Source organism: Theobroma umbraticum, unplaced genomic scaffold (assembly GCF_002168275.2).
Source record: "Theobroma umbraticum cultivar Fairchild unplaced genomic scaffold, ASM216827v3 scaffold_4.1, whole genome shotgun sequence".
Taxonomy (NCBI): Eukaryota; Viridiplantae; Streptophyta; class Magnoliopsida; order Malvales; family Malvaceae; genus Theobroma; species Theobroma umbraticum.
Genome location: NW_018397258.1, coordinates 3,396,185 through 3,412,741, shown reverse-complemented (window position 1 = coordinate 3,412,741; position 16,557 = coordinate 3,396,185). Strand labels below are relative to the sequence as shown.

Sequence of the window (16,557 nt, the reverse complement as noted above, 5' to 3'; positions counted from 1 at the left end):
GCCACACAGATTGGATAACAGGCCCTAAACTCTGATTTTCAATTGGGCGGCATGATTTTTTGGCTAGGGAGAAAATCTATGGCATCCATTTGGCATGATCAGGACTGTGCGACTGCAAGGTCCACGCAACTGTCTGCTCTTCCTTTTCTTTATACTACCAAGAACCCATTATTTTTCTCAAAGGAAGCATCTGGAATTCTCAGTTTCGAAGAGTTATGTTGGGGCATAAAGAATAATAAATGCATGGAAAAAATTAGAATAATTTTTTAAGCATAACAAATGTTTTTGGCCAGTGTGTAGCTTTTGTTGCCGTATAGTAATAAAGTCTAAGTGAACATGCGTGACATGCACATAACTGATATTATTGCATAATTATGGGAAGCAAAGTACGTTTGATAAAGAATAGAGATTCATTGTCAAATTAGGTGGGCAGTAGTAGGAATATTATTATGTCTAGTGGGGTTTAGCATGGGGCAGCACGAGACATGAAAATATTATTAATTAAAGGGAAAATAAATTAGGTGGTAGTGTGGAAGGAGGGCTTTAAATCAAATGCCAACTAAACATTAATATTATTCTTATGAAACCCAATAGCCGAAAATATAAATAAAATGTGGACATGACATGCAAGTTATTATATAAATAAATATATATATTATTCGAACTCTCTAGGTTTTCAGGTGGGAAAAGAAGATCGGTTGAGTTCGAAATTGAAGATGGATGGTGTGATGATGACTAAAGATTTTTGGGGCAAATTTAATGACGAAGGCAAACAGAAAAATTAACTTTACAAAAAAATAAAATAAAAGCCATTAAAATTGTGGGTCTGAGCTTACATAAGAATGGGTAATATAGTACTGCTCAAAGCTTGGCTGGGTTTGTTTGCTGTGTTTGCGCTAATTTTCTTCTTTGATTTACGTGTTAAATCGAGCCACATCAATGTCATTATATTGATTGCACCAACCGAGGGAACATTCTGCTGCCTTTTTCCCCTTAATTATTACTAGTACCTAGTTGAATTGATTGGCCATCTATATGCCTAGAGGCTAAATGTTGTAAATGAAAAACAAAAGCTCAAACAGCAATCACATAATTATTGTTCCCACGCTTAAAATCTTTTACTGTTTGGGTTACGTGATTAGTGATGGATATAAGTTCTCCCTTACATCAAGATTTGATGACAGATATTTTATAAATATAATTACAAACGAGTCAAGTTTATACGTAAACTATTTAAATTTGATTTGATAAATATTTAAATTTAATTTATTCATTATCAAGTCGAGTTTGAATTTGAGTTATTTGAGTAACGAGTCATGTTGAATTCAAATTTTATAATATAATACAACTTGTGAGCCTCATTGATTTTTTGTTTAATTTTATTAATATATATAAATAAAATATAAATTTTTACACGTTATTTTAATATTTATTTTTAAATTCGAATTGAAATCAATGTATGAAAATTTTATATAAATTAGTGATAATTGAATCTAATCCAGTTGAACTCGAGTAATGTAATTAATCTTTAATCAAATTGGAGTAAAAAAAACATATAAAACATGACCATGTTTTCTTGTAAAAGTTTTATTAAATTGGGCTTGGCCTAGCACTGCATTGACTCGACTTAACTCAATTATACCTTCAATATAATCATGGCATTATTAAAAAAGTTAATTAATTAATTAACTAATATATTATATCTTTCTTTCCTTTTTTCCCATATTATATGTGCTATGTAAAATTAATCTCTAGGAATCCTTTTTCCTAAATTGGATGGCTCCGTTCTTGATTCTAAAATGGGAAAATAAGGTCCATCAAAACTATTTGTCACAACGAGAAAACTAAAGGCATTAAGTCAAACCATAACGAAAATAAAGAATATGGTCTGTTTATTGAGAAACAACAATATATCAGGCTCGTGCAAGAATCGGGCCTTGTACTCTCTATATGTTTATTTCGGCTTATAGACAAAGATTTAGTACTTTTCAAGTCTCTCTCTCTCTCTTTTTTCGAGGACTTGAAATTCGATTTAATTGTTGCTTCAACAGCTGACAGTTGCATATAATTTTCCACCTTATGAAACGAATCTGTTGAACATCAAGGCATCATTCTTTTGAGGTTTCTTTAACTAAATAACTGGATGGAGACAACCTTAACATAAAAAAATGGATTTTAATTAGTATATAATAATTATATCATATGCAATTTGTGTTGACAGAGAGGGGTTTAATTATAAAACTACTAAAAACAGAATTACAATTGATTTTCTTTTGAAAAGACAGGGAAAAGGGTAAAGTCATGAAATTGTCGTTTTAAGCAGCTACAACCATGATCATTGACCATTTTAATTTGAATAAAGGATAAGATAAAGATGTTAACAAAAGCCCCAAGACCTAGTTTATACTGGTAGGAAGTACAAAGAAAAGTAGAGGAGGTACGAACGACAGCAGACAAAGCACATAGCCGCCTCATCTGATCCGCTGCCGAAAATCCGGAGGCCAGACATCTAGCCTAGATTTTTGTAACAGCTGTGTTTACATTGAATTGAACCCAAATTCTCCTCACCTCCCTCTGTTTGGAATTGTCCGTTGCCATACCAGATCATGTCCGTACTATCTGTCGTGGCCGCACTATGCCAAAAAAAAAAAAAACCCCATAAATCCACGTAAAATGTTTGTAGGATTAAAGACAAGTTAAATTCACAGTAAAACCAAAGGAAAAACCATTCAAATAGTTCAACTTAACAGGTTTACCCAAGCAGAAAATGTTCACTTTTTTTCCCAATTTATTCATAATGATTTGACATTGAATTTTCATTACTTAGAGAGAAAAAAAAAAGGTCTCCCCTTTCGAAAATTGACAAACAATTATTAATCGCTGCAATGGCACACGTGCAGGTTTCTCGCATTCAACTGAAAGGAAAAAAAAAAAGCTCTAAAACAAGGGCCTGATGAAGTGATAATTAGCGGTTAATTTGTAATTAAAACAGTGAAAAAGCAAAGGCCAGTGAGTCAGAAGTGGAAATAGTACGGGCAGGGCAGCTCAGCAACACTGCTCGCCTCTCCAAATTTCCTTTCTCGTGCCACGGTCCACCCGTTTTCACTCCTCTCGAGATTTTCCGCCTTTTTTTTTCCCACCCTTTTTTACTAAGCTACTTTCCATTTATTTTTGTGTTTTTAAAGCACACTTTGTTCTCTCCATAGAAAGAGAAGGAGAGAAGGAACTGGAATTCCCCACGGGAAGGTGTCAAGGTGATGATGAGATATGAATAAGCGTTATCTTGGGCTAGAAGGACTTTTCATCAAAAACCCCAGGTGCCCAAACCCTACCCACTGAATCACTTTTTTGTTTCTCTCTCTTTTGTTTGCTTTATACATTTTTTATTGGTATAAAAGAAAGAAAAAGGAAAACACCCATCTTATTTATCTATTCATTCATAGTTAGTTGTTTATCATTTACTTATTTTTCTTATCATTTTAATATCTCCTCTCAATTGCTTTTTTTCACTTTGCACTGATCTGTTGTTTACAATTGTTTTGAGATTTGAGTTTTGGCTTCAAGCCGTTGCTCTTTATATTGTCTTATTAGTTCCAGTGGGTTTTAATTGGGATCTGGGTTTCTGGGTAGTAGTTTTATAGTTCTAAAAATGAACTGAATCTGTGTTTTTTTTTCCATTCTTCTTTTTGTGGGTTTTTGATGTTTTGTGTGTTTCCCATGTTATCCTTGTAGGGAAGTTACAACGTTGCCTAGGGTTTTTGTGAGAAGAAAATTTAGGTGGGAGGGTGAGTTTTCATGGGTTGAACTGGTGAGTTAATGATGGGGAGTTTAAGTGAAGAGGAAGATCAATTCTTTGACACCCGTGAAGACATCACCTCTGTATCTGATTCAGGATCCGATTGTCCCGAGAATTCTGATTCTGAGTGTCCTGCATCTGTTAATTCAATGCCCCCTAACTTTGGATTTGAAATTTGGATTAAGAACCTCAGCAGCATTCGTGAACGACGTGATAAATTTCTAAAATGGATGGGTTTAAGTGTAGATCAGGCTGTCAGGGAAGGTCCCTCTAACATGTGTTGTGATGAAATTGAAGTGGAGACTGATAGAATTATGGAGAAGAGTGGCGCAGTCTTAGGATCGTCAAGTTTTGATGATGGTTTTTCATCAAGTCAGTCTTCCATGTCTTGTTGGTCAAGTGATGCCAGGGAGTTGTCAGATGGGGCATTGGATGATAATTTCAAGTGTAGGATTAAGAATTTGGATGATGGAACAGAGTACATTGTGGATGAACTTAGTCAGGATGGCATGTTCAGGAGACTGCAGGAAGTAGGTTCTAATCATTTGCTTACCATTGATGAGTTTGAAAGGAGGCTTGGCTTATCCCCTCTAGTTCAACAAGCAATGCGTCGAGAATTCAAGGAGGTTTCCATTTTAGGGCCAGAAAGAAAGCAGGGAAAAAGGGGATGGCTTAGGCGATTAGGTGCTGTTGCTTGCATTGTTGATAGGCAGGTTGAAGCTTCTCGAATGATATCCAGTGATTGTTATCCAAATTTAGAGGCTAGGATTCAAATGGTTCGAGTTAGATCTTACAAGAAACGGTTGAAGGAGTTCTCTGCTCTATATATGGGGCAAGATATACAAGCCCATGAGGGTTCAATCTTAACAATGAAATTTAGCCCAGATGGTCAGTATCTTGCAAGTGCAGGGGAAGATGGTATTGTGCGTGTGTGGCAAGTTGTGGAGTCTGAAAGATCAAGGAATTCTGACATTCATGATGTCAATCCTTCATATGTCTACTTCACAGAAAATAACTTTTCTGAATTAGTTCCTCTTCATGCGGACAAAGAGAAAAAAGGTAAATTGAAGAGTGTGAAGAAAAATTTGGACTCAGCTTGTGTCATTTTCCCTCGTAAAGTTTTTCAAATTTCAGAGAAACCTATCCATGAGTTCCATGGGCATTGTGGTGAGGTCCTGGATCTCTCATGGTCAAGGAATAAGGTCAGTAATTGCTATGAAATAATTTGCTAGAATTTATTTGGGTTTGTAATTAAAATTTATGTATTGCAGCATGTTCTATCGTCCTCTGTTGATAAGACAGTTCGCTTGTGGCAAGTCGGATGTGACCAATGCAAAAAAGTATTTTCCCACAATAATTATGGTAATGTGGTTCAACTCATGCTCGAGTTTATTGTATCTTATTTTTTGTAGTAGGCATGTCTACTAAGGTGAGCAATCGCCTTGGACATTGTGATTTGTATCATTATAATTGTTTGATGTACTTATTGGTAATTGCGCTGTGATACAGTGACATGCGTTCAGTTTAATCCTGTGGATGATGATTACTTCGTAACTGGTTCCATAGATGGGAAAGTGCGCATCTGGGCAATTCCTGGTTCCCACGTTGTTGATTGGACTGACGTGACAGATATTGTCACAGCTGTGTGTTATCGTCCTGATGGAAAGGTTCGCTGGAGCTTTTCTTAGCTAATTTATTTAGCAATCAGGTCTCTAAATACAATGATTTTTCAGTTCATTAATTCTTTTTCTCTGCAGGGTGCAGTTATTGGTTCAATGACTGGCAATTGCTGCTTTTATGATGCTTCAGGTATATCTTTATTTTCCTAGTCCCTCGTATGAAAAACTTTTGTATTGTTCAAAAATATCTCTGCTAATGTAATATGATATATTTGAGGATCTGGAAAACCTTACTCTTTGTTTAGCAGTGGCTTTGATTGTTATCATTTTCTTCTTAAATTTGACCATGTTCAATACGTTGAACTAGAATGTTGTGAGGATATCATCAGAATAGTGCTTGGCTGTAAGAAATTAAACAGATTGATGTTTATTTGTTTCTATAAAACAATCTATCTGTTTCTAGAAACTTATAAATTTAGAGGGCCCACACAGATCAAGAGCAAAGGAAATCATTGTCTGCTGTCTGCTAATGAAACTTGGTTTTATTTTTGTTGAATGAATTAAACCTCGGCTGAAAATGTATCCTTTAAATTTGGTAATTGATAAACTGGAATTTACTGCTGCAATTTGAAGGGGAATGCTGGTGAATTCTCCTTTTCAAATCCGTTTTCTGGCTTTTCAGGGGAACCTTATTGTCTCATTTTTGTTTCCAATTTATTTAAGCTGAATTTTCTTGCTCTTATGGTGGCAGCATGGTAGTATTGACTGATGATTTACATTATTTATGTTCCAACTCCAAATGTTCTCTACTGAACCTATAATAGATGCCTTTATAAAAGTTATTTTTTTGGCAAACACTAACTGGTCTGCTTACATGAAACAGATAACCATCTGCAACTTAATGCTGAAATAGGTTTACAGAGTAAGAAGAAGTCACCATGCAGGAGGATAACTGGATTTCAGGTATTCACCATTCCATCTATTTTTCTTTTTTCTGCTTTTCAAATATCTATGTTCTCAAGTGAGCTTCCAAGCACTGGAAAGTTAAAAAAAAGGAATTTTCTTCTGTAGTTTTCACCTGGGGACCCAGATAAATTGATGGTCACATCTGCTGATTCTCAAGTCCGAATCCTCCATGGTGTTGATGTGGTATGCAAATTTCGAGGTAGGTACTTGTTTGCACGGTTTAATTCATATCAAATCCAAGTCTGTTGCGACTTTGGTAGATTTGTAATTAATTGGAACTGCGCTAATGAATAATGATTCACTGAGATGGAAACTAAGTGATGCAACAAGGAGATATAGCAAACATTGATCGAAGTTTGAAGTACCAAATTCATAATTGTTTTGAGGGAATGTTTTTTGAAATTTTATTATATAATGTTTTCCCCCCCTTTTTTGAGTCTGAAGGGAAAGGAGAGTGGAGTAAATGGATTGAAGGCAGTAGAGGAGTAGAGGTTCGGCTGGGAAAGGAGAGAGGGTATAGAATTCATTATTACCATTGTATACTGATTTGAAACCATTTCTAAATATATTTTGAAGAACAAAAATCGATCATGATCAAAGATAATAAAATTAGAATATTCTATTCTTGAACTCTGCACTTATCCTACTCTTTATGCTCAATCTAAACACACTGTTATTTGGTTTAAACTCTCAGCTATATGACTCTGTTCTCTCTCTTGAATTGCCTTCTCTATCTACAGGCCTGCGTAATGCAGGGAGCCAGATATCTGCATCATTCACCTCGGATGGGATGCGCATTGTTTCTGCAAGTGAGGATTCTTATGTCTATGTGTGGAACTACATTAGCCAGGACAGCTCAGTACCCCAAGCAAAGAACAACTGGTCTTGTGAACGATTTTTCTCGAACAATGCATCAGTTGCAATACCTTGGTGTGGGATGACATCTAGAAACTCTGTTTTCTCCAATTTATCAGGAACGTCACCATCACCTAGAGTTTTTTCTAGCTCATGGAGGTGCAATGAATATACTGGGGCATTGCAATCTGAGTTGGGTGAGAGTTCTCAACACAAATTGCCATTCTCATCTTCTGAACGTTTTTCACTGGGCCATGGATTTTTTTCAGAATCCTTGCCCAAAGGTACTGCAACCTGGCCAGAGGAAAAGCTTCCTCCTCCAAACTCATTGGTAGTGTCTTCTGCAATGTGTAAATCTCAATACAGGTTGCTTAAGACATCTTGCCAGAGTGCACTGGGTTCTTCTCACGCATGGGGCCTTGTAATTGTAACTGCTGGCTGGGATGGACGGATCAGATCATTCCAAAATTATGGATTACCAATCCAGCTTTAACTTATTGAGGAGATGACTTCCGAATTTTGCTATTTGATTTTGGCCAAAACAGGGGTTACATCACACATCTTGAAGCTTTTGTCTGTTCAGACGTGGGGCTAAAATGATTGATGATTGGTTGATTTCCTGTTTGTGTATGAGTGGGTTTAAGGTACATCCACATCGATATCAGGACGTGGCGTTGAATGGAATACATGTATTCTGATCTGATGTCAAAGCCATCCTTTTTCTTTAGCAGGCCAGCCAAGGTTCTCAGGTGTGTTATACTGGAATCAAATCATAGTTGTAGTCAAAATTCTTTTCCTGTGCTTTAGTTCTGCCGGATGTTGAGAAGTGGCCGGTTGTATCTAACTGGATCAAATATCCTGTTTAAAGATACCATTCTTTAATTTGTTGAAATTGAAAATCTAAATTAGAGGGTCATGCCAAAGAGTCCCATTTGAGGTTTTGTATATTGCTGTACAACTGGAGATGTTCTGTGGGGTCTTTTGGAGACTCAACTTTTAGAGTGCACAAGGAGGAAAATTATAGCTGGTGGTCAGGAGTTACTCTGGAAAAAAAGTGGGGCTCTTTTCCTCTCATGATTTTTTGGTAGTTGAATGATTGGCAGCCATGGTGCAGTAAGAGCTTTGGACCATTCTGGCCGCTGCTTGCATCCTCTGAGTGGATGGGGTCATTGTCAAATGACTGGTCGGTCAATTTCCACTTTCCAGTGATAAGCTGCATTTGGGTTGTTGTTCTAGTGCCACCAAGCCAAGCTAAGTCTTTTGTGTTCTACCTGGAAGAGCTATTTGGTCTACGAAAGGTTGGCTTGTGAGCCTCAATCCCATGTGATGCCAGGTAAAATCTTAGTTGTCATAATTAATTCGCAAGCTTTGTATTTAATTTTTGATACCCTTGGAACCAATTGCAAGGGTTGATTATAGAAAAGAAAAATTTGCATATAGAGGATCTGAATCTTTTTTGTTTTTTTGAAAAAGGATCCGATGTATGATTGCAAGTGTAGTGTGCTTCTGAGAAAATGAAAAAAAAAAATTACACTATTTAAGACTTAGTTACTAGGGTAGCAGAATTTGTACAATATCTGTAAAATGCGTTAAATTTGAGTAGCAAATGTACTTTTGGGCTTTGATGGCTTACTCTTGATATCAAAATAAGAAGTACTACATTTGAAAGGGCATTAATTTATTTCCCCTTTTGTTTGTGGTGATATTTGGCCGTGTTGACCTCGTGCTCATGCACCTTCAACCCAATTAACCAATAGTCTTCTTCCCCTAGCAAAAGACGAGAAAAGAAGCAGAAAACGTCTGTAATAATAAATATTTACTTGGTCAAGAAATCATCGACTACTTTTAAATTGGTTTTGGAGCCAAACATAGGCGGAGGGGGAGGGCCTTTAGTGGGAAATGCAATGGTTGTGATCAGATACCAAAAGGCGTTTGGGCTTATTAAACAGTAACAGGATAACAGTTTATAAGGATGGCATGAACACCAACTCTCATTCCTCAAGGGTAAAAAAACAAAGGATATTAAATGATTGATATGAGTCGCATAGAATTGAGTAGGATATAACAACCGATCTTCTAGGACTGCAAGAGGCCTAGGCTGCCGGCCAGCCCTGCTGCTGATTTAAATCGAAGGCTGCAGTCGTCGTTGGCTGCTGGATTTGGCCGTGCTTTCAGTGTCTCATTACGAATCAGTTGTGGGTTTAGGTCCAACACTTCAAGCATAACAAGTCTCTATTGTTAAAATGTTACCAACGTTTTTGGGCTAAACAAGTGGACCGGAGATACTTATTACTAGTTCACTACGCAAAAATTCCTCACACAACTTTATAGCCACACAGGTGGGGTAATTCTTTTTTCTTGCTGTGTTTCTTGCAAGTGAAAGTAAACTAGTAATCGTGCTAGTCCCATTGCTTTACTGCAAAAAGGTCAAGGGAGGAAAGGAAACTAGCACTCTTCTTTTCTTGGAAGTGAAAGTGGATTAGTAATCGCTCTAATCCATTGTCTATAATGTTTGCCATAGCACGAGATTTTACACTGTCCAAGATATTTGGAACTTCAAGAGGAAGGAATTTGGGACATGGCCCTGCTTCACCATCCGCCCTCCGAGTAATTAAGGCCTTGACTTTTCTTGGATGCGCTCTTATATCTAAGCAAGTGCTTTGGTGGAATTTAGATGCATCATTCTAATGGGCAATTGGAGTACGCAGCGAGAACTTCACCCGCTCTTTGTGAAACTGTTAATAAATGCTCGCTTAGTCCTCAGTCCTCACCGGATTCCGAAATCAAGTAAAAAAAGTTAGGCAAATTTCAACACAAACTCATGTTTGGTTATTTTTAATGTGTGGTGATTGGTTAAGCATATCTCAAGGTGCGTGAGCACTTTTTTTATTTTTCTTTAGTTTTGCAGGTACGTATTTAATCTTTATTTGGCTAGACACAGAGAGAGAGAGAGAGGGAAGGGAATGCATATACCAAAGTACTCTCTCAAAACCGTACTTCTCCAGTCTCCACCATGTGATATACTCACCAAGAATCATGCTTACGTGATATATGGCAACTTGGTCAATGGGAAACGAGCAGCTTGGCTATTGGGTTCCTTCTGTCTCCCATTTCTTTGGCTTGACTAGCAGTTTGAAACCGCAATTACTTCCATGTACAAACCCCAATCTTTCAATGTGCAAAATTTTTTTTTTTCACTAAATGGAAATTAAGAAAACCCCAATCTCAAGACGACCAGGAAGACATATATGTGGTCATAAATCCTCATCCAGGGCGAGCAGTCTCTTCCAACAAGCAAGATTGCACATGCTTCTTAGGTGCTTCTTCACTGGGTTTGTTGTTTGCAGAAGTTCAGCTGCAGACAACTTGGCCTCAACCCTCTGAGGAAAAAAACAAAAGAAAAGAAATCCTCTGCAGCAATGTCATGCACTGAAGGTCTGATTCAAAGTATCAATTGGGATCCTCCCATTCCATACGTATAAACAAAAGAGATGAAGAATTCCCTCCTATATAATTAACGACAATGAATTAGAGTTAGACACTCGCTACGAGACACGTAGCATTTAATTACTGCAACAATTAAGCTAGCGCTCCAACGGTTCCATTTCATATGATATTTAACTTACCTAGAATATATTTTCATGCACGCACTTTTTTCTTTTCTCCTTCCTCTTTCCTTCCAGTCTCTCCCCTGCTCCACTCTCTCTCTCTCTCTCTCTCTCTCTCTCTCTCTATATATATATATATATATATATATATATCTCTCGGGATTCTAATTACAGCATATAAATTATGAAAGTGTGAGCAATTGTTTTTGTCAACTTTTAGATGAAATTCGTAGAAAGATTTGATCGTTTTATATTTACATCAATTACGTGATATGGTCCCATGTGATTCATTAAGATATGGAGAAGGAGAGGCTTTCCATGTGTAAAAATAAAAAAATAAAACAAAAACAAGCCAATTAAGTTCTTGGGATTTAAAAGTTTTGAGGTTTCGAGGCATTTTAATTGATTAATATTTGCATGCATCTATATTTAATATTTTTTTATTATGCAAATCAGTCGGTCCACTTTATGCATATCCCATAATTAACTTGTTGGTTATATTAATAATATACACAATTAAGAAGCTTGAACTATATAATTTGATATAAATAAATCTTTCGAAACTTTTAAATGTTAAGATAATTAATTATACAAATGATTTAATTAATTACAGATCTAATACAATATTGTTAATTAATTAAACTATAATATCTAATTAAAGTTGTACTACAATCATGTTAGTTAATTAGAATTAGACCATAAATAAGATTAACCCTTGTATATGTGCATTTCATTTCTGCTAAGTAGATAAATGAATGTTTGATTACAATTTTGGGATAAAATTTTTATCTCATTCCCTATAGTTCAAAACAGCCCTAGAAAATTCTAGCTCTTTACGTTGAAAAACATAAAGCAAAAAGCGTGTTTTAGAATATAAAAATAAATAGCAGTACATATTTTCTCAAGTTGCCTATTTTAATTCAAGATGATTTTACTTTACATAGTAAAACGTTTTGACAAGGTGAAAAATATGCAAATCGGAAACAGTAAATTATAACCAATTGTGGTACGTAAATTATGAAACCTACTGTTATAATAATTCCTCTCTGGTAGCTTAATAATGATTTGATACAAATATATTATAGTAATTAATTACCATATATAATCCTTATTTATTCTAAAAGTTAAATTATTTATGAGAAAAGTTAATTTTTTTAAAAAATATTTAAATTTTACTTTATAAATAAAAAAATTATACATCAATTAATGAATCGAATATTTAAAAACTTAAAAAAAGTTAAATTTGTGAATAGAAGTCTTTTTATCTTCATTACATGTCTCGATTGATGTGTTTTTTTATAATTTAATATCACCTATCTAATTTTATATTTTAATAAAAAAATTTAACTTTTAAGCTTTAAAACTTAAAATTTAAATTTTAATATAAAAAATTTAAGAGACACATGATGTAAAATTAGACAGAGATGCCAAACAAGAATTTTGTTCGAATTTGTATTTTAATATATTTCACAAAAAATTTTGAGTTTCATTATGCTCTGTCGTGCAATCTACAAACCGCCGGCTATAAAGCCAGCTATAAATTCCCGAAGTGAAATAGGTGGTCGTGGTCATAAATTGCCATGCCTAATTCAGTCTCCCTACTAACTTTGATACCTCTTAATGAATCTTTCACCAACAACCTTCAAAAACTTAAATTATTGTACGGACTTTTTTCAAAAATGGAAAACCAATAAGGACTTGTCAATGGTGGTGGACTGATCATCCTATATAAAGTCATAAGTCCTTTCCATTCCAATGGTTAGTGCACCAGTATCTTATCTAAATAGCTTTCATTATTAAACCGAATCTAAAACCCTTATGGCATGTTCAATATACAAAATGAAATAGAATAGAATAAAATATTTATTATATAAAAATAGAATAATAAATAAATAAAATAAAATGATTATTATGTTGATTGGTTTATGAAATAAAATGAAATATGATAAGAATTGTTTTTTTTTTAAAAAAAAGTAAGAATTGTTATTATAACTCATTCTGATATTTGGTTGGTGGAAATAGTTTTAGAATAAATAATAAAATGATAAAAATACCCTTTATTATAATTTAGTAAACTAGATAAAATTATTCATTGTTATAATTAATAATTTTTTAATATTTAATTTTATTTTCATTAAAATTTTAAAATAATAATAATTTATTATTAAATTATTAATATAATTTTTATTTCAATCTCTTTTTATTTTTTCTCTACTTGTATTTTCATTTTTAATATTTTAATTTCTATTTTCATTAAAAATTTAAAGAGTAATTATTTATTGTTAAATCATTAATTGTTTTAATTTCTTTTTATTTTTTATTTATGAATTGTAATTATTTTCAATAAATAAAGATATTTTTGTCTAATAAATTTTTGACTCTAAAGATATTCCCATAGTCATGGAATAGCCATTAACATGAGAGAGGTGGGGAATGGCTAAACCAAGATTTTGGAGAATTGCCATTTCTTGAAATGGTTATTTCCCACCTCAAAAACCAACCAAACAAAAAAATAAAAATAAAAAAAAATAAAGAAGAAATGGCTTAATTAGCTATTCCCCGTCCTGAACGTGTCATTAAATTAATAAAGGGTACTGAATTTTCCCCTCAATTAGTAACTTCTATTCCAACAATTGCTGATAGTATTTATGTCCAGTGGTGTAGTGAAGTGCCAGACTGTCTATATTAGGATGTCACTATCTATTTTAAAGGGATACTTGCTCTTTCGAGAAGTTTTGGAATTTTCTATATGAAAGAAACAAAAGGAAGAAGGGAAAGGCACAATTAAGCAGTAGCAGTGTAGACCAAAAGAGAAGAAGACTAGCAAGAGCTTATATAAACATATATAAAATCTTCAGGTAATATAATAGCTTCATTCAATAAATTAATATGGACCTTAAACTTGATTATCATGTTTCCATTGATCAGAAGACGGTGAAGAGATAGAGGTTTTAAGTTTAGTTTCCATTTACGCTTAGTCTTGGCCATAAAACTGAGAAAAGGAACAACACTCCATCATGATCATACTACGTACTATGTTGAAAATTAATTATTTATAAAAAAAAATGACGAGCATGAATAATATGGAATAGCAAGGTTTTGACCGTACACTTTCCACGTGATGGACGGCCGTAATTGAGCAGCCATGTGCCAAACTAGTGCAAGGCAGTCTCGTTTGGTATAAAATGAGAATGAGGGGTAAGAAGGGCAGATAGGGGAGAAGGGTCGCTGAGTTACATGTGGAAATATTGACGAAAATACTATAATTTTGGTCGCGTTAATTGTATATGGTAGAGTTGTAGACCAACGCCTCTTGGACTGTAACCCCATCCTTTACAACCAAAAGCAAATCCCAATTATAAAGGAAAAAACAAAAAGCAAAGACAGTTTTTTGTTAATTAAAAAAATAAAAGAATGAAAAGATTAAGTCATATAAATTCATGTCTTTTAACTGTTTTAAAAGGCGAAGCCAGAGCTTTCGGTAGTCGTGCTCCTTAGAGCATCAGTCTCTCTACATCCTTTTCTCTGCCTTTCTTACTCTCATTTTTTCCCTTTAATCTCGCTCATCTGAGAGAGACAAAGAGGTGAAGAGAGAGAGAGAGAGGGAGAGAGAGAATAAGTGATCAGTTGAGTTTACTACCACATACGTGAGAGCAAAAGAAGAGTAAATTTTGAGAGAAAGAGAGATGGGAAGGGCTCCTTGTTGTTCTAAAGTTGGGTTGCATAGAGGTCCCTGGACTCCTAGAGAAGACACATTGCTTGTCAAGTACATTCAAGCTCATGGTGAAGGTCACTGGAGATCACTTCCTAAGAAAGCCGGTAATTCATTTCACCTTAATTAAGACACTTCCCTTGAAACATGATTTTGTTTTTTCTTGCCAAATTTTGGGGTACGTCATGGTTTTTTTTTTGGTCATTGTTAATGGTTTTGCAGGGCTACTTAGGTGTGGAAAGAGTTGCAGGTTGAGATGGATGAACTATCTAAGACCAGATATAAAGAGAGGGAATATAACTCCAGATGAGGATGATCTTATCATCAGATTACATTCCCTTCTCGGCAATCGGTGGTCACTCATTGCCGGAAGGCTTCCTGGTCGAACCGATAACGAGATTAAAAATTACTGGAACACCCATCTGAGTAAAAGACTTCTAAGCCAAGGGACTGACCCTAATACCCACAAGAAACTATCAGAGCCCGCAGTTCAACAAGTGAAGAAGAGAAAAAGCAGCAGAGGCAGCAGTAACAAGAAGCAGAACAATAGCAAGGCCAAAGGAGCAAAGGTTGAGCCAGAAAAGCCCAAAGTCCATCTCCCTAAGCCCATTAGAGTAACTTCTTTCTCTTTACCAAGAAACGACAGCTTTGACCAATGCAATACGTTTAGCACGGTGTCTTCATGCCAAGAAGGAGAGGGACGATTGGGTACAGAAGTTGTACAAGGTCCTTGGTCTGATAATGTCAACGACGATGAAAATGGGACCGGATTTCTTGCTGCATATGATGATCATGGATTTGTTAACGGTTCAGATTTTGAGTGCCAGTCTCATGTACTAGCAAGTGATGACGATAATTCTCTCGAGAAGCTCTACGAAGAGTATCTCCAGCTTCTGAAGACAAACGATGATCAGGTGCAGTTGGATTCTTTCGCCGAATCATTATTGATCTGAGCAAAAGAACAAAAGAGAAAAGTCGGATGGTCTTATGTGTGTGCAGGTCAAATGGTTTATGGTCTTTTCTCCCAATAAAGTTGGTTGAAGTTGAATCTTAGCTTTCACGTGCTTACCTTCTAGCCAAAGTACTTCGAAAACTAGAACATTTCGTTATAAATCCAAAAATTATTAGTAGTGTAATATGTGGGGTAGAAGTTTATAAATACTACTATATAGTTTTGTATAATGGAAATGACAAGTTGCATGGTAATGGACAGACCACGCCAGACCTGAAACTTCTTTATTGACATCAGAAAAACTCGAATTCCCATCCCCAAAGTCACTTCCTAAGGTCTCTTTGAACAAACTTTTCTGCTTTCCTGAGTTATTAATAATCATTTGTACGCTTTTCAACATTTAACTCATTTGTTAATATATGATTTTTTATTTAAAAAAAATTTGAATTTCTTTCTTTAATTAAATAATAATAATAATCAATCATTTGTACAAAATAAATAAAAGGTGTTCTACTTTTATGTTGCAAGGAAAAACAAATGTTGGTTAGTTTTCTTTTGAAAAACATAAGAGGGAAATTGCACTATTAAAAGATTTTGGACTTATTTTTTTTCACTAAATTAGTGAGATGGCTGATGAATGTGGAAGTAATGGTCACAATCGCAGCGGAGGGGGGGAAGGGACGGTTGAAAATAATCTTAAAAAAGTCATTTAAAATCTTATATAATCAATAAAATTAAAAAAAAAAAGAGAAAAAATCAAACACATCCAAAAAAAACACAATAAATTTACGTGATTCGATCTTCTTTTGATGATTATGTCTACTCATACAGCAACAGAAAAAAATTTATTAAAAAAAAATCACACTACCCTTATTCTATTTACATCCAAATCACTCTTTTTAAATTTAAACACTCACTAAATTCTCTCTTAACTTAATGATATTCTTTAATCCCTTACGATCGTTTTATGAGACTAGTCTTATCCTAATCTTTTAGGATTTGATATTCCTATCTAGCTAGAAGTAAAGACTATAGATTATCTCAATAAA

The 16,557-nt window shown here is 34.7% G+C and overlaps 2 protein-coding genes across 2 annotated transcripts; both read left to right on the top strand.

The window, feature by feature from the left end:
• The first annotated feature begins 3,101 nt into the window (after positions 1–3,101).
• Positions 3,102–8,772, top strand: LOC110414043 (uncharacterized). The gene is made up of 8 exons (XM_021425100.2): positions 3,102–3,317; positions 3,733–4,998; positions 5,068–5,158; positions 5,306–5,463; positions 5,554–5,605; positions 6,299–6,378; positions 6,487–6,580; positions 7,122–8,772. The coding sequence occupies exons 2-8, from the start codon at positions 3,817–3,819 to the stop codon at positions 7,727–7,729; spliced, it is 2,265 nt and encodes a 754-aa protein (XP_021280775.1). The 5' UTR covers positions 3,102–3,317; positions 3,733–3,816; the 3' UTR covers positions 7,730–8,772.
• Positions 8,773–14,321: 5,549 nt separating this feature from the next.
• LOC110413757 (uncharacterized) lies at positions 14,322–15,825 on the top strand. Its single transcript, XM_021424702.2, has 2 exons — positions 14,322–14,663; positions 14,779–15,825. The coding sequence occupies exons 1-2, from the start codon at positions 14,531–14,533 to the stop codon at positions 15,507–15,509; spliced, it is 864 nt and encodes a 287-aa protein (XP_021280377.1). The 5' UTR covers positions 14,322–14,530; the 3' UTR covers positions 15,510–15,825.
• Positions 15,826–16,557: the final 732 nt, after the last annotated feature.

Coding starts and splice junctions, on each gene's coding strand:
- LOC110414043 (XM_021425100.2), top strand. CDS start 3,817: ATGATGGGGAGTTTAAGTGAAGAGGAAGATCAATTCTTTGACACCCGT. Junction 5,159..5,305: donor ATTTTCCCACAATAATTATG/GTAATGTGGTTC, acceptor GCTGTGATACAG/TGACATGCGTTCAGTTTAAT. Junction 5,606..6,298: donor CTGCTTTTATGATGCTTCAG/GTATATCTTTAT, acceptor TACATGAAACAG/ATAACCATCTGCAACTTAAT.
- LOC110413757 (XM_021424702.2), top strand. CDS start 14,531: ATGGGAAGGGCTCCTTGTTGTTCTAAAGTTGGGTTGCATAGAGGTCCC. Junction 14,664..14,778: donor ATCACTTCCTAAGAAAGCCG/GTAATTCATTTC, acceptor ATGGTTTTGCAG/GGCTACTTAGGTGTGGAAAG.